Source organism: Mercenaria mercenaria, chromosome 9 (assembly GCF_021730395.1).
Source record: "Mercenaria mercenaria strain notata chromosome 9, MADL_Memer_1, whole genome shotgun sequence".
Lineage (NCBI taxonomy): Eukaryota > Metazoa > Mollusca > Bivalvia > Venerida > Veneridae > Mercenaria > Mercenaria mercenaria.
In genome coordinates this window covers 23,504,073-23,529,303 of record NC_069369.1, presented here as the reverse complement: position 1 = coordinate 23,529,303, position 25,231 = coordinate 23,504,073, and the positions used below count along the sequence as shown (strand labels likewise).

General features: G+C 35.6%; 1 protein-coding gene across 2 annotated transcripts; it reads right to left on the bottom strand.

Annotated features, from left to right (window-relative positions):
- Positions 1-8,795: 8,795 nt before the first annotated feature.
- LOC123546711 (uncharacterized) lies at positions 8,796-24,739 on the bottom strand. 2 transcript variants are annotated; one of them, XM_053551025.1, is made up of 2 exons: positions 24,541-24,739; positions 8,796-15,197 (listed from the first exon to the last, which is right to left on the bottom strand). In XM_053551025.1, exons 1-2 carry the CDS (start codon positions 24,641-24,643, stop codon positions 12,802-12,804), a joined length of 2,499 nt encoding a protein of 832 aa, XP_053407000.1. In that variant the 5' UTR covers positions 24,644-24,739; the 3' UTR covers positions 8,796-12,801. The 2 variants fall into 2 exon arrangements, with proteins under 2 accessions (XP_053407000.1, XP_053407001.1); XM_053551026.1 differs by having other exon boundaries at positions 24,558-24,739.
- Between the last annotated feature and the right edge of the window lie 492 nt (positions 24,740-25,231).

The window sequence follows — 25,231 nt, the reverse complement described above, 5'->3', positions numbered from 1 at the left end:
TAGGAGCTGGACTATTTATATTGCCACGATAAGCAAAACATTCTTTTCATTATAAATAATCATTTTAAATGATGTATTATGGGTTTTTTTCAGTTAGAAATAATTCAGTTTTAATATTTAACAGAGGCACACAATGCAGATTTGGAAAGAAAAATAAACCTAAAAAGACATTGAACATGATACAGTCAGATGAAATAAATAAATAAGAATATACATATATAAATCCCCTTAGAATTTTGTGCAAATTCCTCTGAAAACTGGACTTTTGACTTGGTCCGGTTTTCGGAGTTTCTACTGTACATGCAACAGAATGCAAAATGTTAAACACTTAGTCTAGTATTTAAAAAGATTCTTCTTTTTTGTAAATAAAGTAGTTTATATACCGGTAGTTTAACTAACTGTATGTTTCAATGCAATGACTAATACTTTGTAAGGTTTTAGATGTATGTTTTTTTTTTGTAGCTCAATGTTTGTGAAATCCATGTAAATGTGATGGGTAATAAATATGACTGACAGAAGCTGCAGATGTTAGCGTTTTCTGTCTCAGAGTGTTCTGTGGCTTTAACTTACATTGCTCTGTTTTGTAGACATTTTTCATTGTTTTGTGCAAATGGCTGCTTTCACACTGTTACTCTAAAACAAGATTGGTGGGGACTGTTTTGGAATTACTTGGGCCTCAGACATGCCACTGATTTCAGGTGTTTGACAACTTAAGTGCCCAAAATGTAATGCATTAAATCTCTTCGAGTCTTGAGATTATGTTCCATATATACCGTGGTCATATTTTGCTGTCCTTATAAAATTAAAAGTAAACTGAATAATACATCTGATCTGACAGTCCTAATCAATTTTTGGAAGGTTTAATCAAATATTGATTTTATTTGATTTATTCAGAATTTCAGACTAATTATATTTCTTACGGTATTTTGTAAATGTAAATAGGATTAAAATTACATATTTCAATTTTTATCTTTTTTTAAACAAAAAAAATATTGATTAAATAAAAATCCATGATCACATAAAAATGTATTTTATAAAGTTCAATTTACCTGGGTGCAAATAGTTTATCGTTGCAACAGCAGTAGGTGGAATTTCAACTTCTTTTTTCGTTTCTTTTCCATACATTTGAATTATTAATTAAAAATAGGTTTAAGATGAATTTTCATGTTCAGTTAAAATTTTTCTACAATGAAAAATTTAATTCAACCTTTATTTTTTTTTAAATGTCAAGCATACAGCCCTATCTTCCTTACTGGCTGAATACTTTTTAAAAAAAATAAAGGTTTTTTTTTTTTTTTAACCGAGTGCAGAAAACCTCATCCCTCCCCACCACATCAATCATTAAGAAAGTTTTCATAATGGGAGTGTATGGGAAATCAAATTTTAAAAATCTTACCATGTGGTATTTAATGAATTTTTTCATAGTTGTTTATATATTTACCTGTTTTCTACCATATTGTCAAATAAAATATGTAGGTTGGTGCTTACTTTTCAGATATTTGCCAATGATTTAAGAGTATCCAAACTTGAATTAAGCCAATTTTATGACATCAGTTGACATCATTATTTCACGTTCAAACATTTTTGTTATTTTATTCAGTCTTAAGGAAGATAGTAATGTGTTAGATAATCAGATTAACAAATGTGCAGAACTACCTTAATTCAGATTACAGGTCCATTAGTGCACATTGATTAAGCCTGAAGGTTTTACTCATATTTCTTTATACTTGCATTAAATAACTGAATCAGAGATTTTATAATATCATAAAACAAATAGTCTTGGTACAATGAAAGAGAAATTGAATAGAGTTACAGGCCTGAAATTCTCTCCAATATCCAATGAATTTATAATGGTCTTAAAATTATGCTTAAAATTGAATCATACTGAATCTCAAATGTCAAACCTTCCATGAATTGAAAGTAATTAGAATTGCAGATGTTTTTTTTTATAACCAAAATACATTATACCATTTATCATACTCCATATTTTGTGTTAATATAGGGCTATGTAATTGATTACTGTGAAATCATTTAATTTCGTTGGCATGAAATTTCGTGGTTTTGGTCAAAATGGGAATTTCATGGGGATATGAATTCGTGGATTATAACTTTTGAACATAAAGTGAATGGGAATTTTACTTGTTCGTTGGGATTAAATTTCATGGATTGACTCAACCACGAAATCCACGAAAATTAGTCCCCCACGAAAATTAATGATTTCACAGTATATTACACAGGTATTGATAATTTTTTACCATTTGAGACCATTTCTTTTATTCTTGTGATCATTGTTTTGATAAAGAAACAAGATTTTAATGTCAGTTCTTCTGTTCCTACCTATTTGTCATTGTCAACAGTTTTCAGAATAATGAGCTTTGATATGAATTAAAACTTTATAAAAGGATAATTAACTTTGTTGTAGTAAATTTGATATTTACCTTGTTTGTCTTTATGTATACCTATTTCACTCTAATATAAAATTTGAAATTGTTGGATACTGTAACATATATCCGTTTATACACGATATAATTTAAACAGGAAAAAAAAACACACAGCACAAAGACAGACATTTGAGCTGTGCCATGGGAAAACCAACATAGTGGCTTTGCGACCAGCATGGATCCAGACCAGCCTGCGCATCCGCGCAGTCTGGTCAGGATCCATGCTGTTCGCTTTTAAAACCTATTGAAATTGGAGAAACTGTTAGCGGACAGCATGGATCCTGACCAGACTGCGCAGGCTGCTCTGGATCCATGCAGGTCGCAAAGCCACTATGTTGGTTTTCTCATGGCACGGCTCATTTCTTTGTAACTTACCTTCACAAAAGGAACTGGTATGATTTGTCTACAAATATGGGTCAGAAAAATAAACTTCTTTTCACCTGGCTGTTCAGGCTATGGCTATGCAACTGCATTAGGAAAAATGAGACTAAATTTCTTAAGACAATTAACCTTACACTTTGTGTATTCTTAAATTCAGGACAAAATTTAATATGGTTAACTCATCTCTGTATTTTCTGTGCGCATGTACATATTTGTTGCAAAGGATTTTGCAAAGTATCTTGAAATTTTATGAAGGACCATTTTGTACATTGTATATATTTTCACTGGTTGTATTAAAGATATATGTGCTTTATTTGTTAATGAGATATTATATTTAATATATTTCTAACCTTGTTCTATTGTGTAAAAATGTTACGCTTGAAAATAAAAGTAAGAAATGTTAAATTTTTGTTATTCTTTGATTGCAGCAGTCATGGTGCACAATGCTGAATTGCATAGTGCTGTCTCGCTGAAATATTTTGCCGTAGATAAGTGACATGATACTCTATCCAGATACAGTTTACTGACACTAGACAGACCAGTCCTATCACTATCCTCTTAATACTGAACGCCAAGCGAGGAAGCTACTAGTACTAGTACAATTTTCCATGTCTTTGGTCTGACATGGCCAGGGAGAGAACCAAAGTCTCCCACATTCAAAGCGGGCTGTAAACCACTTGGCTACCGAGGCTGTAAACCTACATGTATGTAGTAATAGTTTGTTTCCTTCCATAAATTTATTTCTTGAGTATTCACAAGATTTTCCTTTGATCTGGCCTACTGACCTAGTTTTTGACCCCACATGACCAAGTTTCGAACTGGACCTAGAGATCATAAAGACAAACACTCTAAGTTTTATTAAGACAGGGTCACAACTGTGGCCTCTAGTGTTCACTAGCTTTTCCTTTGATTTGACGAAATGACCCAGTTTTTAACTTGACCTAGTTATCATTAAGACAAACATTCTAACAAAGTTTCATAAAGATTGAGTCAAAACTGTGGCCTCTAGCGTTAACAAAATTTTCCTTTCATCTGGCCTACTGACCTAGTTTTTGACTCCCACATGACCCAGATTCAAACCTTACATAGAGATCATCAAGACAAACATTGTGACCAAGTTTCATAAAGATTAACAACTGTGGCATCTAGTGTTCACAAGCTTTTCCTTTGGTCTGGCCTACTGACCTAGTTTTTGACTCCCCATGACCCAGTTTCAAACTTGACCTAGAGAACATCAAGACAAACATTCTGACCAAGTTTCATAAATATTGGGTCACAACTGAAGCCTCTAGTGTGTTCATAAGGCAAATGTTACCGGACACCTGACAATGACCAATCACAAAATTATAGCTCACCAGAGCACGAATCGCTCAAGGTGATCATCAATACTAACATTCTGATCAAATTTCATAAAGATTGGGACACAAATGTGGTATCTAGATTGTTCACAAGTTATTGATCTGGCCTACTGACCTAGTTTTTGACCCCATATGACCCAGTTTCGAACTTGACCTAGAGATCATCAAGACTAACATTCTGACCAAGTTTCATAAAGATTGCATCACAAATGTGGCCTCTAGAGTGTTCACAAGGCAAATGTTGATGCACGATGGACGCCGGACAATGACCAGTCACAATAGCTCACCTTGAGCACTTCGATATTTCATGCACACAAACATTCTGACCAAGTTTCATACACATCAAATTCGACCGGGTGACCAAGTTTTTGACCCCATATGACCAAGTTTTGAACTTAGCCTTAACAATCTGACCAAGTTTCATGAAGATAGGGTCATAAATGTGGCCTCAAGAGTGTTATCAAGCTTTTCCTTTGATTTGACCGGATGATCTAGTTTTGACCCGGCATGACCCAAATTTGATACAGGCCTAGAAATCATCAGGATAATCATTCTGTGCAACTTTTATCAAATCAAAGCATGAATGAAACCTCCATATGGCTGAAAAGGACCAAACTAGAAAATTTTGCCCCTTTCAGGAGCAGTAACTCCAGAACCCATCATGGAATCTAGCTGGTTTCTCAAAGGAACTCGGATCCAATTGTGACTTGTTGTGTGTAAATGTGGTTAAAATTAAATATAAAATGTCACTTCAACCATGTTCACAAGGTAAAAAGTAACAAATTTTGGCTCTTTCAGGGGTCAAAAAGGGGCCATAACTCGGAAACCTATGACTGGATCTGACAGATTCATCATGGAATCCAAGATTTATTGTTGTTGAGGATATTTTGCAAATTTGTATCAAATCAAACCATAAATGAAGTCTCTATATGGCTGCAAAAGCCAAAATAGCAAATACTGGCCCTTTAAGGGGTCATAACTCTGGAACTCAGGATGGGATCTGGCCAGTTTTCGAAAGGTATCTACCCAGTAGATATTATGCCAATAAAAGTTGTGTGCAAGTTTGAATAAAGTTGATTGCAAAATGTGATCTCTATTGCGTTCACAATCCAAAAATAGCAAATTTTGGTCCCTTTAAGGGCCCATAACTCTGGAACCCATGATGGGATCTGGCCAGTTTTCGAAAGGAACAGATATTATGCCAATACAAGTTGTGTGCAAGTTTGATTAAAATTGATAGCAATATGTGGTCTCTATCGTGTTCACAAGAAATTTTGAACCCACGACAGACAAACTGCAATCACAAAAGCTCACCCTGCCACTACAACAGGTGAGCTAAAGAAAAGATGGTAAAAGCTGTTTAAAAATTGCATCACAGTGTGGAATGTTACCTTTAAGACTGTATCAGTTAATGCAATTTTTTAAACATAACTATTACTGGTCCACTACCTTAAACTATAAACAAGAGCTTGTACAACTTGAAATGCACCCCCTCCCCACCCTTGATGCATTCAGTAATTGCACTAGGAACAGAAATATTTGCTCACTGTAAACAGAAGTTCTACTGATCTGGTTCAATGTGACCTTGGCCTTTGACCTATTGACCTAAAAATCAAGAGGGGTCATCTGCTGTCATGATCAACCTTTCTATTAAGTTTCGTAATCTTACGCCCAAGCGTTCTCAAGTTATAGTCCGGAAAGTGTTTAACTGTTCCGGGTCAATGTGACTTTGACCTTTGGCCTACTGACCTCAAAATCTATAGAAGTCATCTACTTGTCATAATCAATCTGCCTGTTAAGTTTTGTGATCCTAGGCCCAGGCGTTCTCAAGTAATCATCTGGAAACTGTTCCTGGTCACTGTAACCTTGACCTCGTACGGGTCATCTGCCGGTCATGATTATCCTCTCTGTTAACTTTCATGATCCTTGGCCCAAGCGTTCTTGAGTTTTCATCCAGAAACCGTTTAACCGTTCCTGGCAAATGTGACCTTGAACTTTGACCTAATTACCTCATCAATAAGATCTGCGGTTATGACATCCTCCTATCAATTCTGATCTAGCCAAGCATTCTAGAGTTATGTCGAAACCGCTTACGGTTACTGTCACTGTCCTGAACTTGACCTAATTACCTCAGACAATAGTCATCTGGTTATGACCTCCATCATTTCGATCTAGGCCCAAGCATTCTAGAGTTATCATCTGGAAACCATTTTACTGTTCCTGGTCACTGTGACCTTGACCTACTGATCTCCAAATCAATAGGGGTCATCTGCTGGTAATGACCAACCTTCCTATTAACTTTCACAATCCTAGGCCCAAGCATTCTTGAGTTAGCATCCGGAAACCGTTTAACTGTTCTGGGTCACTGTGACCTTGATCTTTGACCCAATGATCTCAAAATCAATAGGGGTCATCTGCTGGTCATGAGCAACCTCCCTATCAATTTTCATGTTTAGGCCTAAGCATTCTTGAGTTATCATCTGGAAGCTGAATAACTGTTCCCAGTCACTGTGACCTTTATCTTTGGCCCACTGATCTCAAAATCAATAGGGGTCATCTGCTGGTCATGAGCAACCTCCCTTTCAACTTTCCTGATCCTAGGCCCAGCATTCTTTTGATTAGTCTACATACTGACCGTCGATCAACATCTGCAAAACAATATACCCCTCCTTCAAAGGGGGGGGGGGGATGCGGCGCCGTAAGTTAAAGATCACTTATTGACTTTCTTATGATTTGAATTCACCGCTGCACTCCTTACTGCAAAAGATAAAGATTGCAAACTTAATTTCATTAGAATGTCAATAAATGACCTATTACCTATACTAACGGCTCATCCTTGAAGACAGTTTAGGAGAACTTAATCATGTTAATTAGAATAAAATTGCATGAAACCTCCAACACCCAAATATTAATTGCCTTTGTAGGTATGTTCTTGCCCTTTTACCTTTAATAATGTCCTAGTATGTAAGAATATTGTCCTTTTTTTTCAAATGAATATTGCTCTTGTTCAGATGAATACTGCCCTAATAATTATCAATATTGCTCTTGTACATACCAGTATCGCTCATGCTTGATATGGGTGAATACAATGAGGAGAATTCAAAGCAATGGAAAATGTTAGTGATAACTCAAGTCAAAATTCAATGATATCTTTTAATTATTTTCATAATCATATTTATCCCATTTTAAGTATTAACACAATTTATCGAAAAAAACATTAGTGGTCCTCCTCTAGATGTGCCTCTAAATTGTATGAAGTACAAAAAACTTTAGCTGTTATGTTTGTGACATAAGAGTCCAAAAATGTAATACTCAACCTTAATTTTTTTTCTCAGAAACCGCATGCCAGATTTTAACAAGATATGAAATGCAACGTTCCTTTAGTGAGCCCCCGGCTGTACGTATTCCAGAGTTACCAGGACTCTTGTTTGCTTCTTGGGACTGGGGACAGGGTCCATGCAAGGGGGGATTTCGAATGATTTAAAAAAAAATTTTAGGAGGGGGGAATTTCAAACGCGAAAAGAAATGCAAACAAACATTCTTTTCAACTTCTTCAGGCCGTTTTTGCCAACTTCAAATTTTCGGAGCAACATTTATTTTTTGTAGCAAAATGGCTGTAGTTGATCAACAGCGTAAACCTACATAACCTACCTGTCATTTTTACAGAACAGCTTGCGTTAAACTTGGTCTTGATCGGACTGCGGTAAGTATAAAGTGCCGTAACAGTCGATGATATCCCTCTTTTCTTTTTGAGGTTTTTTTTTTTTAAATAGGGGGGAAAAACCATTATTTGGAGGGGGAATGGGGCTGATATACGGCCCCAAATTTTGCCAAACGAGAGTCCTGGTAACTGTGAAAAAACTGTGGACAAATGCAAAACTTTCCATGGAATAGTATGGAAAAGTCCATGGTACGTACTTTCCATGGAATATGATGGAAAAGTCACCTGTTATTATGTTCAGAGTGATTACAAACATTTTCCACAGACATCTCTGGAAATTACTCTGGACATCTTTCAAAATGTTCACGGAATGTTCACTGACACTGCAAAATTTCTGGTCATTTACATGTAACTCTAGAAAATAACTCTGTCATTTTCTGAGCCATTTTAAACACATCAGAAAACATTTGGCATCAGACTGGGATTACCATGTGATCAAGTTCTTATCTTATCTTACAAAGAGGAATTTTCATACTGTGTAACTGGAAGTCTGATGTTAACAAGTTGTGTAGAAATTAGTGAAACTATATTATGTGAGGTAATTCAGTTCAAAGTTAATATTGAGAATTCTATAGATTGCTCTTGAAAGTAAGTTTGTTAACATAATTGACCAATGAAACAATACATACATTTGTAATTTTGCTAATTAACACATGCATGTATCTTTGTGTATCAGTCATTACAAAGCATAAAACAATGAATGCTAAAGTGACAAAGATTTTAATATGCATATTAAAAACATATGATTTTAGGTAGTCTCTTTGAATGATTTCATCATTATTTAACGCGATTTTTTCCACCAAAATGACAACGGACGTACGACGACGGACACAGGGCGATCACAAAAGCTCACCTAATAAAATGCACATATGTCGGCTGAAGATGAATAGACTCTATTATTATTATTATTATACCAGATTTATATAGCGCCCTTTTCATGATCAATTTCACGTTCAAAGACGCTTTACATAGTTCAAATGCAGCCACACAGGGCGCATAATTCATCCTCTACTAGTACAGACACAGAGCGATCTGACCAGAGGGACAGAGTGAGACAATGCCCCCATGACAGAGAGATCAGAAATCAGATACAGGCTTGTCCGTCTAACTTAGCCTAGCTCGTTGCGAATAGACAGCCTGGTTCTTTAACATGCCCAGTGTATAGCACAGATACACGCAAGGATTGCCTGGGTTCCCGACCAGTACACCTCTAGTTGGGTGGAAACACTGAAAAGCGTTTCTGAAAATTCCAGAGTAGCTGCTGGGCATCGAACCCCAGACCTCTGGATTGGAAGGCCAGTGTGCAAACCACCGAGCTATCCGTCTGCAGTTCGGGGATTCAACAATGTTTCCTACTAATTGACTATTCTTATTTTTATGATTTATATGACAAAGGTAAAATCTTGTCCCAGATTAAGGGTAACCTTCTGACACAAGTCTTTCTTTTTTTAATTGTGCCAAAGTTGTTGGCCACAGACATAGACACAGGGCGATCATAATAGCTCACTTTTGAGTGTATTTTGCTCTAAGATGAGCAAATCATGTGTCACTGGAAACAATATAACTACCACAGTGTATCAAATCTGTAAATTAGATATATTTGAGAAAGGAAATTATTATCTTCCTAAACACACCTACATGTAAATGCAATATTTGTAAGCTAACAGTAATTGTGTCATGTTTATCATACAGCCTGTACTCTCCTTTTCTTGCATTGTAACATTATGTCGTATGTCACAGTGTTTTGTTTTTATGTAATATATATTTAACTAGAACTGTCACAGGAGTGACTCATACCCCCCACCATATGGTCTTGTCACAGAAGAATGGCAACCATAAATCTTAAAAATACTTAGAATAATATAAAAACGTCCCCTTAATGCAAAAAGGTACCAAATGCCTTCTTTATTCATATGCTCATGGTACCTTTTTGCATTAAGGGGATGAAAATGTCAAAAAAAGCTTAATACTTAAAAAGAATTTTACTCGTCTTTGGAGTACTTCATCATGGGCTTCCACATATAAGTAATACTAGTATAATACTAGTATAGTAATACTAGTAAATATAAAAAATCTCTTATATTAGAGATACACTAAAAGTGAATACAAAAAAGTGTCTTACCGACCCATGTTACCACGGAAAAATGTATTTACTTTTTACATAGGAATTATAATACACAAGAGGGCCATGAAGGCCCTGTATCGCTCACCTGACCTATTGACCTAAGATCATCAAGATTAACATTCTGACAAAGTTTCATTAAGATATGGTCATAAATGTGGCCTCCAAAGTGTTAACTAGCTTTTCCTTTGATATGACCCTGTGACCTAGTTTTTGACCCAAGATGACCCAGATTCGAACTTGACCTAAAGATCATCAAGTTTAACATTCTGACTAAGTTTCATGAAGATAGTCATAAATGTGGCCTCTAGAGTGTCAACAAGCTTTTCCTTTGATTTGACCTCGTGACCTAATTTTTGACCCAACATGACCCAGATTCGAACTTGACCTAAAGATCATCAAGTTTAACATTCTGACTAAGTTTCATGAAGATACAGTCAGAAATAAGGCCTCTACAGTGTTAACAAGATTTTCATTTTGATTTGACCTAGTGACCTAGTTTTTGACCCCAGCTGACCCAGATTTAAATCTGACCTAAAGATCAAAGATTAACATTCTGACCAACTTTCATTAAGATATGGTCATAAATGTGGCCTCTACAGTGTTAACTAGCTTTTCCTTTGATTTGACCAGGTGACCTTGTTTTTGATCCTACATGACCCAGATTGGAACTGGACCTTAAGATCATCAATATTAACATTCTGACCAAGTTTCATGAAGATATAGTCATAAATGCGGCTTCTACACTGTTAACAAGCTTTACCTTTGATTTGACCTGGTGACCTAGTTTTTGACCCCAGATGACCCAATATCAAATTCGTCCAAGACTTTATTAAGTAAAACATTCTGACCAAGTTTCATTAAGACTGGGCCAAACTGTGACCTCTAGAGTGTTAACAAGCTTTTCCTTTGATTTGACCTGGTGACCTAGTTTTTGACCCAAGATGACCCAATATCGAACTCGTCTAAGATTTTATTGAGGGTAACATTCTGACAGTTTCATTAAGATTGGGCCAAAAATGTGACTTCTAGAGTGTTAACAGTCAAATTGTTGACGCTGGTCGGACAGACGACGACGGCCGTCGGACACGGTGATCACTAAAGCTCACCTTTGAGCACTTTGTGCTCAGGTGAGCTAAAATGTTAGAAAAATACCTAAAATATTGAAAATCTAAAAATAGACTTATTCCTGGAATTTATGGGGAAGAAACTCAGAACAAAAGTTTAAACAAGAGGACCATGATGGTCCTGAATCGCTCACCTCTTCCCACATGACCCAGTTGATAAACATTCAGACCAACTTTTATACAGATCCCATGAAAAATATGGCCTCTAGAGAGGTCAAAACGTTTTTTCATTATTTGACCTACTGACCTACTTTTTGAAGGCACGTGACCCACTTTCGAACCTGACCTAGATATCATCAAGATGAACATTCTGACCAATTTTCATGAAGATCCATTCAAAAATATGGCCTCTAGAGATGTCACAAGGTTTTTCTATTTTTAGACCTACTGACCTACCAATCAATTAAAACTACCGGACATGAAAAGACTCATTTCACTGTCATTCTTGCATGTATGGCTGATGGGACTAAGTTGAAACCGGCGGTGGTGTTAAAAAGGAAAACTGTTCCTAAGGAAAAGTTTCCCCCAGGAATTCTAGTGTTTGCGCAACAAAACGGATGGGTCGATGAAAAGGTGTTACGCGAGTGGTTAGATAAAGTGTGGTTTTCGCGTCCAGGTGGATTAAGTAAAAAATCATTACTGGTGTGGGATCAGTTCAGAGTGCATTTGTTAGAGACTGTAAAAAAGGATTTAAGTGAGAAAAAAACGCGCACCGCAGTGATTCCTGCTGGAACGTCAGTTTTACAGCCGCTTGATGTGTCACTAAATAAGCCATTCAAAGTAAATATGCGTCACCAATGGAATCAGTGGATGGTAGATGGACCGCATGAGTTCACTAAGCATGGAAACAGAAAGCGGCCGGACTTAGTGACTGTGTGCACGTGGATTTTAAATGCATGGGACGGTATAAGTGATGAAATGGTGATCAGATCATTTCTCAAGTGTGGTATATCCAATTCGTTGGACGGAAGTCAAGATGATGCTTTGTTTGATGAGTTTATTAGTGGTGAAAGTGCTAACTTTCATAATGATGTTCAGATTTCCAAAGGAGATGACAATGAGGGTCTTGATCCCTATGACCCCCCAGATTTCACAGGCCGATCTACTTTCATTATTGGCAGATGACAGTGATTCCGATAGTGAGTTCGAAGGATTTTAATGACTGAGCAAAACGTACGTAGAATACCGGTAACTGTTTGAAAACAAATCTTGTGTGATTATATCCGTAATTATTATTGATGAAATTACATGACTGTATTTTTTCGTGCTTATTCAATGTACGCTAATTAACAAAATATTTGTCTATTTTATATGTTATAAACACATTTTTTGGTGACTTAATAATGGTTGAAATAAAAGAAAATCATGATCGTTAATTAAGACTGAGTTATTTTTTGAGCATTGCTCAGGTGAGCTAAAAATTGATGTCAGAGTTAAGCACCTTATGTCACATGATGTGGGTGATGAGGTGGAACAACTATTTTAAGTTTGAATCAAATCCATTTAGTAATAACTGAGATAATAGATTTTGCGACTGACGGGACGCGACAAAACTGACTCCTATATAGCCCACTCCCCAAACGTGTGGTGGGGGTATAATGAAAAGCGTTAATAAAATATTTACACTATCAGTCCGAGTTTATTTAGTAACTTAACTTTCAACTTTTGTTTCAAACTCAAACCTCCGACGTTCATTCTCCACGACTCGGAAATTCTGAGATAAGCGTATATATTGTTTAACATCTTCAAACTCTGTTCTCGGTGCTATATTACAACAGTTTATTTTTACTGTCACTTTGTGTGAAAGTTTCTCCACTGCCTTAACGAGAAGACGGAATGCTGAAGCGGAGATGTTTACATCCCACAACTCAACAAGTTCAATATTTACCATTTCAGGAGGCAGGGACCTTTCATCTAGATTGATATTCCCAAACAACTTCACTTTTTTCACTTGGCTATTAACTGTCAATTGTGACACTTTAGGTATCATGCACAATTCTAATTTCCGTAGATCTGAATGATGACAAAAATCCAAATTGAAAGTACACGAATCATCGTGCTCGGTACACAATACGAGCTCCAATCTAATCTCTGTCATTGTTTTTCGGTTCATAATGTAATTCAGGAAGTCATTCAGTACATCATGACTCATCTCACAATTACAGATATGAATTGCTTGTAACAGAGAATTATTCTGTAATGTTTCTGGTATTTCACGGCTCCAAGTACCTGACGACATAACTGTGACACATTTCGGTGACCTGTATAACAGTACAGGAAGGTGCGTGTTTTCATCTTCACTGCAGTAGAATATTTTATTGATGCTGAAGAGTTCGTTGACTGCAAATGAATTATTAATAATTTCATGTAGACTATGACCATCTTCTGTGTCAATATTTACTGACTCCATGTTGTTTTGGTTGTTTTTTACGAGCCGTGTTAAATATGGGAAGTATTTTTCTTCTTGACAATCATAGCTAACGAAAAAATCTTGGCAGAAAAGTTTGAGTTCCTTACTGCTCGTGTTTTCTTTTAAACAAGAAATGTACATGTCTTGTATGTCTTTCAGAGGTTCACAGTCACGATCAGTTGTAGACCTGTATTCGCTCGTTATCTCATCTTCCCTTATCACAGACATGAACTGGTGTGATATTGAAGAAATGATATCTGCGTTCATTCCACTGATAAAAGCGAATACTGTCGACATGTCCAGAATACTTTGCAAACTTTTGCAGTATTTTTGAACAATGTTTTTGACATCACTTTCATTTTGACAGCAAATATACAATGCGCAAAAAAATTCCTGCACTGTTTTGTGAGCAAAAGAAACTTTGGAAGTTTGTTTGGTTAATGTCTTTTCTGTACTTTGCGTTAATAGTCCCAAGTGAAGACTCAATTTCAAAGAATCTTTTGACAGATACTTATCAGCAACTGACTTGAGGAAAACAAGTGTGCTTTCCTTTGTTTCACTGAATAAAGTTCCAAATGCCAATTGTGCCAAATCTTTCAGATATATGCTGTATTTAGTACAATGTTCATGTTTACTGAAGCATTGCGGGATATAACTCGGGGAGTGCTCGTGTGACTGTTGCATTTCAGGGTACTTTCCAAACGTGTGTTTTAGAAGCAGTTCTACAATTTGACAATATAACTCAGTTCTAGATCTTCCTAGATCTTTAACATCACACCATAAGCAGAGAAGATACGTCAGTAGGAGCGGAGTAGTTTCCCAATCTGAAATGCCTCTATCACTGACAGCGAGATCAAAGTCATGAACATTTTTTTCTACGTCAGTTTTACCACACAATAGTGAGATCACACTCTTCTTCAAACTTTTAGCAGATTCTTTACAAAGTCCGACAAGTTCCAACTTTCGCTCTATTTCACTTGAACGTATCTTACTAATACCAAACTTCCATGGTCTACTTGTTGTGAGGATTGTACATTCCCTAGCTTTCCTGTGTGGAATATCACTGTGACCTTGTTTATTGACAGGCAATGGGTGTGTCCACTCGTCCAAACCATCCAGAATCACAAGGTATTTGACCCGAGAAAGAAGGTTTTCAAGCTCATTCATTGTAAGAGACGTGTGTGCTAGCGCTTGAATTATTTGTTTTAAGATCATGTCATCAATGTCATATTGTTTCAATGAACAATCATGTAATGACAGAAAGAACACAAGATCAAACTCTGACATGGTTGCAATAGCTTCCTCATCAAAGTATTCTTCCTCATCTTGGATATGTTTTTTGGCTTGACACCATGCCAAAACGAGCCGTTTACTAAATGCTGTTTTCCCAAATCCCGAATCTGCAATAAGGTAAATTTCACGACACAGTTCATTTTCCTTGTAAAACACATCATGCAATGATGTAACCTTTGATCTAACTTCTTTGCCACCTCCCCACAATCTCACAGTTTCCACAGAATTTATATCTGGTTTGACGTAGAATTCGAGGATAGGTGTGTCATTTTCTTCCATTAAAGGTGACAGAGGTAGGGTATAGCACTGTTGCCTGTAGAAACTTACTAAGTCCTCCTGCATGTCTGAAATATATATAAAAAGCGACATTCAATATTCTAAATGATACATTTAACTTAGTATGGGGTGTTGCTTTATTACTTATTTGCTATTTTGTCATATCCTTAATTCTTTAATGGATATCAGATATTTTTGATATCATAAGTCATCAGGGATTTTTTTTAGGATTTGGGGAAGTCCTTGCGCACTGGTCAAATGGGGAACAAGAGCTGTCCGTAAGACAGCGCGCTCCACTTTTCCGGGATTTGACAGTAAAATGAATCTATGTCTGAATAAGAGACTTCTACTTCAAAAGGAAGATACACCAACGGGCATAATTCCTTCAAATACACAAATTTGACTAATTAGGATTGTTACAACACATGCAAATGATGATGATAAAGATATATTTTGAGTTTCAAGTCATTATCTTACATAGTACCAAAGTTATGTCTAGAAAACGAAGTTTGTAAAAAACGTAAGTATAAAAGGGGCATAATTCGGTCAAAAATACAAATCAGTTATGGGGATTGTTTCCACACATGCAGATGATGATGATGATGTTAAAGATACATTTTAAGTTTCAGGTCTTTATCATATATTGCATTAAAATTATATCTAGAAAGCGAAGATTGCAAAAAAGTTTAAGTACAAAAGGGGCGGGGCATAATTCTGTCAAAAACACAATTAGAGTTACTGGGTATGTAGCCACACATGCAAATGATTAAAAACAAATACTTTTAATTTCAAGTCATTATCTTTTAAAGTAACAAAGATATGTCTAGAAACGAAGCTCTTGAAAAAATTTAACAGGACAATAATTCAAAATGTAACTTCTTGGTGACCTTGACCTTGGGTATAATGGGCCCAGCCCCTGCACATACTTTGCTTGTATGCTGGACAATGTTTATGTGAACTTACAGTATGATATAAGCAAAAGTAACAAAGATATGACAGAAAAACAAAGGTTGCCAAAAAAACTTTAACCTTAAAAATAATCTAAGTATAACACATTGGTGACCTTGACCTTGGGTATAATGACCTCAGCCTCTACAATACTAATGTTTGTATCCTGGACAATGTTTATGTGAAGTTACAGTAAGATATAAGCAATAGTAACAAAGATATGACAGAAAAACAAAGGTTGCCGAAAAACTTTAACTAAAAATAACCTAAGTATAACAGCATGGTGACCTTGACCTTGGGTAAAATGGGCTCAGCTTCTACACATACATTGTTTGTATACTGGACAATGTTTATGTGAAGTTACAGTAAGATATACTGTAAGCAATAGTAACAAAGTCATGACAGAAAAACAAAGGTTGCCGAAAAACTTTAACCTTAAAAATAACCTAAGTATAACACAAATAAGGGGAAATCATTCAAATGCAATGTTGGCAAAAAGCCGGTCAATATGAGTATTGACCGGGCCAGCGGTCAATACTGGTTAAAACCGGTCAATACTGGTCGATTCAATACTTTCAGTTCTGGACAATATACTTAGACTGGTCAGTGGTTAATACTAGTTTATTAAATGCTTTTAACACCTTAAAGTATAGCCTTTATTTTGAATTAATTAAAAAAATTATTACTATAAATTACACTCATTGAAATGGACAGTTCTGGTCAATTCAAATTTTGGCCCTACACAGTATCCCTGATCAACACATATAGTGGTCAATACTGGTCATTTGAATACTTTGATTGCATAACTAATATTTTTTAGATAAAGTTACCATGTTCAAGCACCTCATTAATACAGTGGGATTATTGATCATGACAGCTAATTAATGACTAGATAGGCCTGCAACATATAATCTGTTGTATATTGTTAGACATGGTGTCAGTTAGGCAATGTGACACTTGCTATCAAAACACAATTAAACCACTTCAATGAAAGGGTCCAGTTGTAGGCAGCAATTTTTCATTGAATTAAATACCAGTAAAAATAATTAGATTTATCACTTGTGAATCAAACACTTAACTGCTACAGTTTATGAAATACTTTCTACAAAATTTAATGAAGTTCAGTTAAATTAGCAGTTTAATGACCAGTATCAACCAGTGCTGACAAACTGACCACTTCTGACTAATTTGGGAGTATTAATTTGGTTGCTTGAACTAAATATAATGCATGCAAACACCTTCATCAAGCCCCAAATGCTCTTAACAGTCACTATTTAAATTGTTCATAAACTCTGCAAAATATCTTAACAGTCAGTATTGACTAATTAACCAGTATTGACCAATCGACCAGTATTGACCGGTATTGACCACTTCAGGGAGTATTGACCGGGGCGGTTTTAACCGGTTAAAACCGCTGGTTAAAACCGGGGGCGGTTTTAACCGCCCAACATTGTTCAAATGCTTGCAGTCTTAATAGGGTATAGCCTCCAAAAAAAAAAAATATGAAATGGATTCATTATTCTATACCATATACTTTTTGAGCTATGAGCATCACAAATAAAAAATCCACTATTTTAGCTATTTCAAGGGCCATAACTCTGTAATAAAACACTAAAATTCTCAAGAAGAATGCCAAGTGTGCAAGGTCACATTAAGATAAAGACTCAAACAAGGTTTCATGAATTTACATTAAATACTTAGGTGAAAATGAGCATATTTTTACTATTTCAGGGGCCGTAACTCTGGAAATAGGGGGCGGACCCAGATAAAAAAAAAATAGGAGGTGGGCAAGTATATATCATGATAAACAAGGTTTCATCAATTTATATCAAATACTTTTTGTGCTAGGCATGTCACAAGGTGAAAATGTGCATTTTTTACTATTTCAGGGGCCATAACTCTAAAAATAGGGGGGCAGAGCCAGACGAAAAATAGAAGGTGCGCAAGTTCATACCATGATTAAGACTCATGCAAGGTTTCATCAATTTATATCAAATACTTTTTGAGCTAGGTGTGTCACAAGGTGAAAATGTGCATTTTTGCAGGGGCATGTCATTTTCTTCAATTAAAGGTTACAGAGGTAGGGTATGGGTATGGCACTACTGCCTGTAAAGACCTATTCTCCTGCTGGTCTGAAATATATATAACAAGAAGCTGTGTTCAATAAACACTTGATGCCCCCAGTGCCATCCTTGTCAATAGATTTTGCACCAAAGTCCAAGATAAGGTCAAGGTCAAACTGAGGTGAAGTGATATTTGAAGATGAGGAATGGTTATAGTTTTCATCTGTATTAGTATCAATTCATTCTAGTAAGGGGTATTGATGCTAGACGTAACGGTCCCATATGGACACCAAGAAATGGCCCATATAAAGCAAGCTTAGTCCAAAATGAGGTCAAGGTCAATGTAAAACTGAGTTCAGGTGATGTCTGAAAATGAGGAATGGTCACAGGCTACATCTGCATTAGTATCAAGTCATTCTAGTAAGGGGTATTGATGCTAGACGTAATGGTGCCATCTGGTTAACCGAGAGATGGCCCATATAAAGCAAACCTAAGTCCAAAATGAGGTCAAAGTCAAACTGAGATCAGGTGATGTCTCAAGATGAGGAATGGTCACAGGTTACATCTGCATTAGTAACAAGTCATTCTAGTAAGGGGTATTGATGCTAGACGAAACGGTGCCATCTGGTTAACCGAGAGATGGCTCATATAAAGCAAACCTAAGTCCAAAATGAGGTCAAAGTCAAACTGAGATCAGGTGATGTCTGAAGATGAGGAATGGTCACAGGTTACATCTGCATTAGTAACAAGTCATTCTAGTAAGGGGTATTGATGCTAGACGAACGGTCCCATTTGGTTAACCTCGTACGTACGGACAAATGAATGAACAAACGGATGGACAGAACAAATCACTATAATGCCTCCCGCATCAGTAGATGCTGGGGGCATAAAAAGCGACATTCAATATTCTAAATGGTACATTTTATTATGTATTTTAACTTAAACTAATAGTATGGGGTGTTGCTTTATTACTTATACGCTATTTTGGATATTACATTTTCCCGCTATTATTGGTAAAAACATTGCACGCTGGTCAAATGGGGGAAAAATCACGTGAAAGAAGCAAATCTGGGGAAAATTTACAATATTATATACATCATGTAATTATAATACTACTTTTACACTGTAAATTAGTCAATGACAATATGACAATGACAAATAGTCATTTGATTTTTTAAAGCAATTCATATTTTAAGTAATCCTTTTTCAGGGATCAATTTTAACTGATTTCCCACTAGCAATTTTTTGCTAGTGCCATTTTTTCCACTAGCAACACGGTGGGTCCCACTTGCAATTATTAAAAGGCTGTTTTACGTGCTGAATTTATTAAGTAGTCTGTTGTTGTTTTGTTTCATATAAAAGTAAATGTTCAGCTCGGTTTCAAACTTTTCCATGGTTTAAACAGGCTGGGACTTTCTGGTTTCGAAAGTACAAACCAAAGTACTCCATGTTTCTTTGGACCTTTGGCTGGATTCGGAATTTTAAGTTATTTCAGGTTACTGTCACTGCCTGTGGAGTTGCTAGCATTTTAGGTCTCCCTGGTACTTTTGCCAAAAGAAACTTGTAATTTTCCATTCCATTTTTGCAGTTGCAAATCACTGACCAAACTAAAACAAATATTGTCTAGAAGCTAACTTACCCCAAAGGATATTTTAAAGAGCAAAGGACAGTTTGAGCAAATTCATTGTCGATTTTTAAACGTGATAGCGAAAATATTAAAGTGCCACGATTTCCTACTCTCCTTTTTTTGATTCTTACTCGAATTTCGCGAGTTAGCGACAACTAAATTCAATCCCTGAAACATTACCAAGTGGAGATAGACTGGGGAAGATTGATTTTTTTGGGAGAAAATTTATGAGGGGAAGATGCCAACTATGTGTATTAGTATTTAAACAGAAAACCCTGGTTATTTGCAGAAAATGAGAAAAATATAGTACAGCAATTTAAGCGAACTTCCAGAATTTGTTTTGTCCTTCAAAAATTGGTCCTGTGCTAAGTTCGGAGGTAGATTCGTTGCAATATGAGTATATGGAAAGGAAAAAACAAAAGGTGTCACAGGAGACAACACGCTAGACTATTTCGATGCTGGACAGTGAAAATTGGACACATCTGAGGAAGATGAGGCTGACACTGGAGTGTTTAAAGACTCTATGTAGATGAAGATATTGGATTTAATATTGTTAATATTGCTGCTGTTGGCTTAAGTCTGTGTAAACAGTGTTAGGAATAACAAAGATACACAAATATAAATATAAAGTGTAATTCAGAGCTCCAGATAGGCAGAGTATTTGCATATTCACCGATTAAAGTAAACCCAACTGAATTCATACAGTGTGCGTACTGAAATGCAATTGAAATTTCTAATACCCAATTTATTAATCAAAGGCCTGAATGGCCTGAGTCGGCTAATGATTGATGTACTGACAGTATAGTCTACCAGTTTCAGTTTGTTTTTAGTTTTTTTCTTAAAATTTCATAACACAGCTCGATATTTACCCAAAATATTATATCCGGATACGATTACACTTTTTTTCTCCAGTTTGAACAATATATTTTACAAATTATGATGATACCAATACATTTAGCAGCAATTGGCAGTATCTGACATTGAAGTTTACGGTTAAATTACCTCTTATTTAAATCTTTTCATAAAAAAGTTGTTTCGTTTCGCCAAACATAGACAAACTACTTTCGATTTCAAAAATTACAAGAAAATACAATTTAATGTTCCGCCGATTTGTTTATTTCTCGAAAAATAAGAATTAAAATCATTTTTAATATCAGTAGTAACTAAACAAACCAGTAACAGCTTCTTCTTCCGTTAATTTATCCGTTTACTAACTGCAAAATTCAACCCACGCAAAGTTTATAGAAATCATACGATGCGGGTTTACGTTCAATGTGGGAGAATTAAGGCTGATCGGCTATGTTACCTAATGCATCCAGACGATTCAGATTTTGTTTTTAAAAAAGCATTGTGTGCGTTTCTGTAATTTTATATACGTTTTTATATACATAGAAATTATTAGACATGCGTATTTGCATTATTTCTATACGTAATTTACGCTAATACGCATCTTATCTGGAGCCCTGCTGGAACTATTTTTTGTCTTTCGCTGGATGTTACCCAAGCTTTGTAAGCCTGCGCAATTCTTAAAATGCACATTTATGCTTAATGAGTTACATTTGAGAATTGCACAATTACAAGTCATAAATATGACAGATTACATCGTATATTGGTCATAGCAAAGGGAATTGACACAACTTAACTTCATTCATGCAGTGAACTGTTTGAAATTTGAGAAATCTAATGGAACTTCATCCCTTCACATGTTATTCGGTCCATTTAGAGAATCGTTGGATAGCAAGGACTCGTCAAAAGGCTTTCAGCCTTTAGCCGACTCAAAAATCACTTACGCATAGCATTTTCTGTATTACAGAACGGGTATGAGATTTTAACGCTAGACAACAGACTGGTTACCGTAGTGTATTAATATTAGCGGAGTACTAAATTTTCGCGCTATTAGTGGGATTGGGCATGCGCTAATGCATGTCCAGTGCTAACATTAGACTGAAATGAAAGGCTTTTTTTTATAGAAAGTAACATTTATCGTATTGAAAATATCGTAGTTACAATGCAACAGAACTCTGAGAAATACATATTTATTGTGTAAATAAGATAAGACAATAACTGCATTCCTAACTAATATGAATTCTGCAGGAAGTTTTGGATAGAATAATTATACCTGATTGAACATTATTGCAAAAGTCATCTATTTTAAATTTGTAAATTAAGTTGCATTTTTTTTTATCTTTGCCACTGCACGCCTACTACAGAGCTACCTCTTTAAGTGGTATACAGTAAACTGCTCTGTCGCAACTTCCGCGGTAGTGCACGTCGTGATAAAAGAACATCAACAAACTAAGGTGAGTGTCATCATATTTTTGGCATTTTTACAAGCAGTGTATCGAATATCAAAAATCGGGGAACGGTAGGCGATGTAGATATGATTTAACTTTACAGAGAACTTTAAGTTTGCCAATTCATTCTTAATTTGTGGTCGTGATGATATTTACCAACAAGCTGATTTTGCAGTAAATTTGACCATTTCGTCATGAAAGCACTTTCATTGTAAAATATTTACATTTTAACTAATATTATGTAATATTAAGAAGCAAACCGAGTAGACGTGAGATAGCTGTAAAATATATAATGCATTAATTATTTTGGAAATAAAATATGTACCGAAAATGGTTCGGGAGTAAAATTATTCACTTTTTATTGAGAGAGATAGCTCAGAAATCTGTTTGCCAAAAATCGTTTTACTCAATGTATTTAAATTGCTGTCGCTTTTTCATTGTTTTTTTAATTCTGGTTTTTGTACTTTCTTGTCAAAAGTCTGAATTTTATGACCATAGTATGTATTATTTCAGGGCACTAGACAACTTTTGGGGACAGGTGCCCATACCCTCAGGAAGGGGAATTTTTCGTAGGTTAAAGACAAAAAGGGGAAGTTTTTAGCCATACATATGTTACCTCTTTTCACACTAATCAATACTGTTTTATAATAATAATAATAATAATAATAATAATAATGACTTTATTTTACAAGGCAAACATATTTTGCAACCAATTTTAGATGTCATCCAGTATTGGTGACACCACATCGTCACAAACAGATAACTGTCATTGTTGAACAGCAAATTATCCCACTAATTTGTTTGTTTGTGCTGCAACAATGTTTTTTCCTGCAACCTCTTTACATTTTATCGGCGTAAAAAAATTGTTTACAAAGCGTCCAAATAACACCAATCAGCCGACTGAATGGTCCTGTTATTTTTCCGATAAATTGCAACCTGTTCTGCAGTAACGTATAACCAGTCAGTCAAATCTAGCGTTAAAGTCTCGTACCCGTTCTAGTTATAAGGAAAATGCGATACGCAAGCTATTTTTTACGAATTGGGTATTAGGAATTTTAATTGCGTTTCAGTACGCACACTGTATGAATTTAATTGCGTTTTCTGCAATTTTAATTGCGCAAATACGCAGCTTATCTGGAGCTCTGATATGTACTTGCACGCAAAACTTTAACCAGAATTTGCTAAGTCCAAAAGGGGGCATAATTTGGCAAAAATGAAAGTCAGAGTTATGGGACTTGATGCTATCAACTAGTTTTATAACCCCGAAGACACATGTGAAGTTTCAAATCAATATCTGCATTAGTTTTGGAGATAGTAACTTGCATGTAAAACTTTAACCAAAATTTTCTAAGTCTAAAAGGGGGCATAATTTGCTCAAAATACATGTAAGAGTTATGGGACTTGACCCAGTGAGGTTGGTAATTGATCTAGAAAAAGAAAAAATAAACTACAAATCTATATGCCTTTTAGAAATAGCTGTATGTACTTGCACGCAAAACTTTAACCAGAATTTTCTAAGTCCAAAAAGGGGCATAATTTGGCCAAAATGAAGGTCAGAGTTATGGGACTTGCTGCTATCAACTAGTTTTATAACCCGAAGACACAAATGTCATGTGAAGTTTCAAATCAATATCTGCAATAGTTTTGGATATAGTAACTTGCATGTAAAACTTTAACCAAAATTTTCTAAGTCCAAAAGGGGGCATAATTTGCTCAAAATACATGTCAGAGTTATGGGACTTGACCCAGAGAGGTTGGTAATTGACCTAGAAAAAGAAAAAATAAGTTTCAAAGCTATATGCCTTTTATTGATGGCTGTACGTACTTGCATGTAAAAACTTAACCAAGGTGTGACGCGGACGCCAGGGTGAGTAGAATAGCTAGACTATTCTTTGAATAGTAGAGCTAAAAACTAAGAAATAGAAATGTATTACGATATATTTTATTCGAAAACAACATCGCGACCCGTACCGCTAGTATAATCGCTACAGCTTGCTAGTGATACTTTCACCTTGCAGTATCGGACTTATTGGTTCCTAGAAAGGGAAGTCACACAGACCTGATCAATACAAACACAATCTCTCCTACTGTTTTGATTTAGAAATGTTAAAAAAAAAAAATGTTATATAACAGGTGCTATTTCCAAATTATATACTTTTTGCAGTGTTACAATTGTTAAAGAAATGGTAAAAATATCAGTTTCTAAATATAGCTCCAGAATGACAGGTATTTCCTGGAACTAGAAAGTAGGTAACGGATAAAATGCGTTACTGTGATTGTGAACCCAACGAAAATAGAATTGTGTATTATTTCAAAGCAAGATGAACAGGAAGGGGTAAAATTTTGAGGAAATGGTGATTTGAAAGACGAGTTTATCTTATTACTTTTTAAAATATGGCTGATTTGTTGGACTGCCGAGAACACAATGACGCCAGCGGCCAGGTCATGCAAGGTTAACCATAAGTTAAGATAAACTCACCTCTTAATTCGGCTAACCTTCTTTTCTTCTTATCCATCTTTCTCTTCATCATGGCGGCAGCCATCTTAGCGATGAGTGCCCCTTTCTGGAGCTGCTTGCTCATAGGCAAAAGATTTTAATCAAACCGATTGTGCAAATTTCATTGTTTGGGCTTCCTAAAGTTTTTTTCCTGACGTGTCCATATACGTTATATACGCGCGCCCTCTGTTGGTGAACCACCTGAAGGATTTTATGCTGTGTCAACTTCGATTCAAGCCTCAATCACTGGCTTGTAATCATGCCTCACAGTTGTCCTACTGTTTTGTTTTTTTTTTATTTTCTGAAACGGACATTGTCACAAATGTTCAAAATTTCACCAATATAATTTTTACAAGTATTTTTTTTGTTATTGGAGAATTACAATATATTTCCGACATCCTTTCAGTTTTTCTACATTTTTTTTGTTGACTGGAATAAATTTTAAATTTACTAGAGGTTAAAGGTCAGTAATTCAAATCCTTCTTTGTTTCATATAAAAAGCGACAACTTCAGGTCGTCTTTACGTATCTTTAGAGAACATCACTTTTTCCTACACATATTTTTCATGAAAGTTCTATCACAAATTAACGAAAAAATGAAAAGAAAATAGGGGGTTATGCAGTTCCTAGTGAAATGCCAGTCAGTTGTGGTCTGCTACCCTAAAAATGGCGCA

Coding starts and splice junctions, on each gene's coding strand:
- LOC123546711 (XM_053551025.1), bottom strand. CDS start 24,643: ATGAGCAAGCAGCTCCAGAAAGGGGCACTCATCGCTAAGATGGCTGCC. Junction 15,198..24,540: donor AAGGTTAGCCGAATTAAGAG/GTGAGTTTATCT, acceptor TATATATTTCAG/ACATGCAGGAGGACTTAGTA.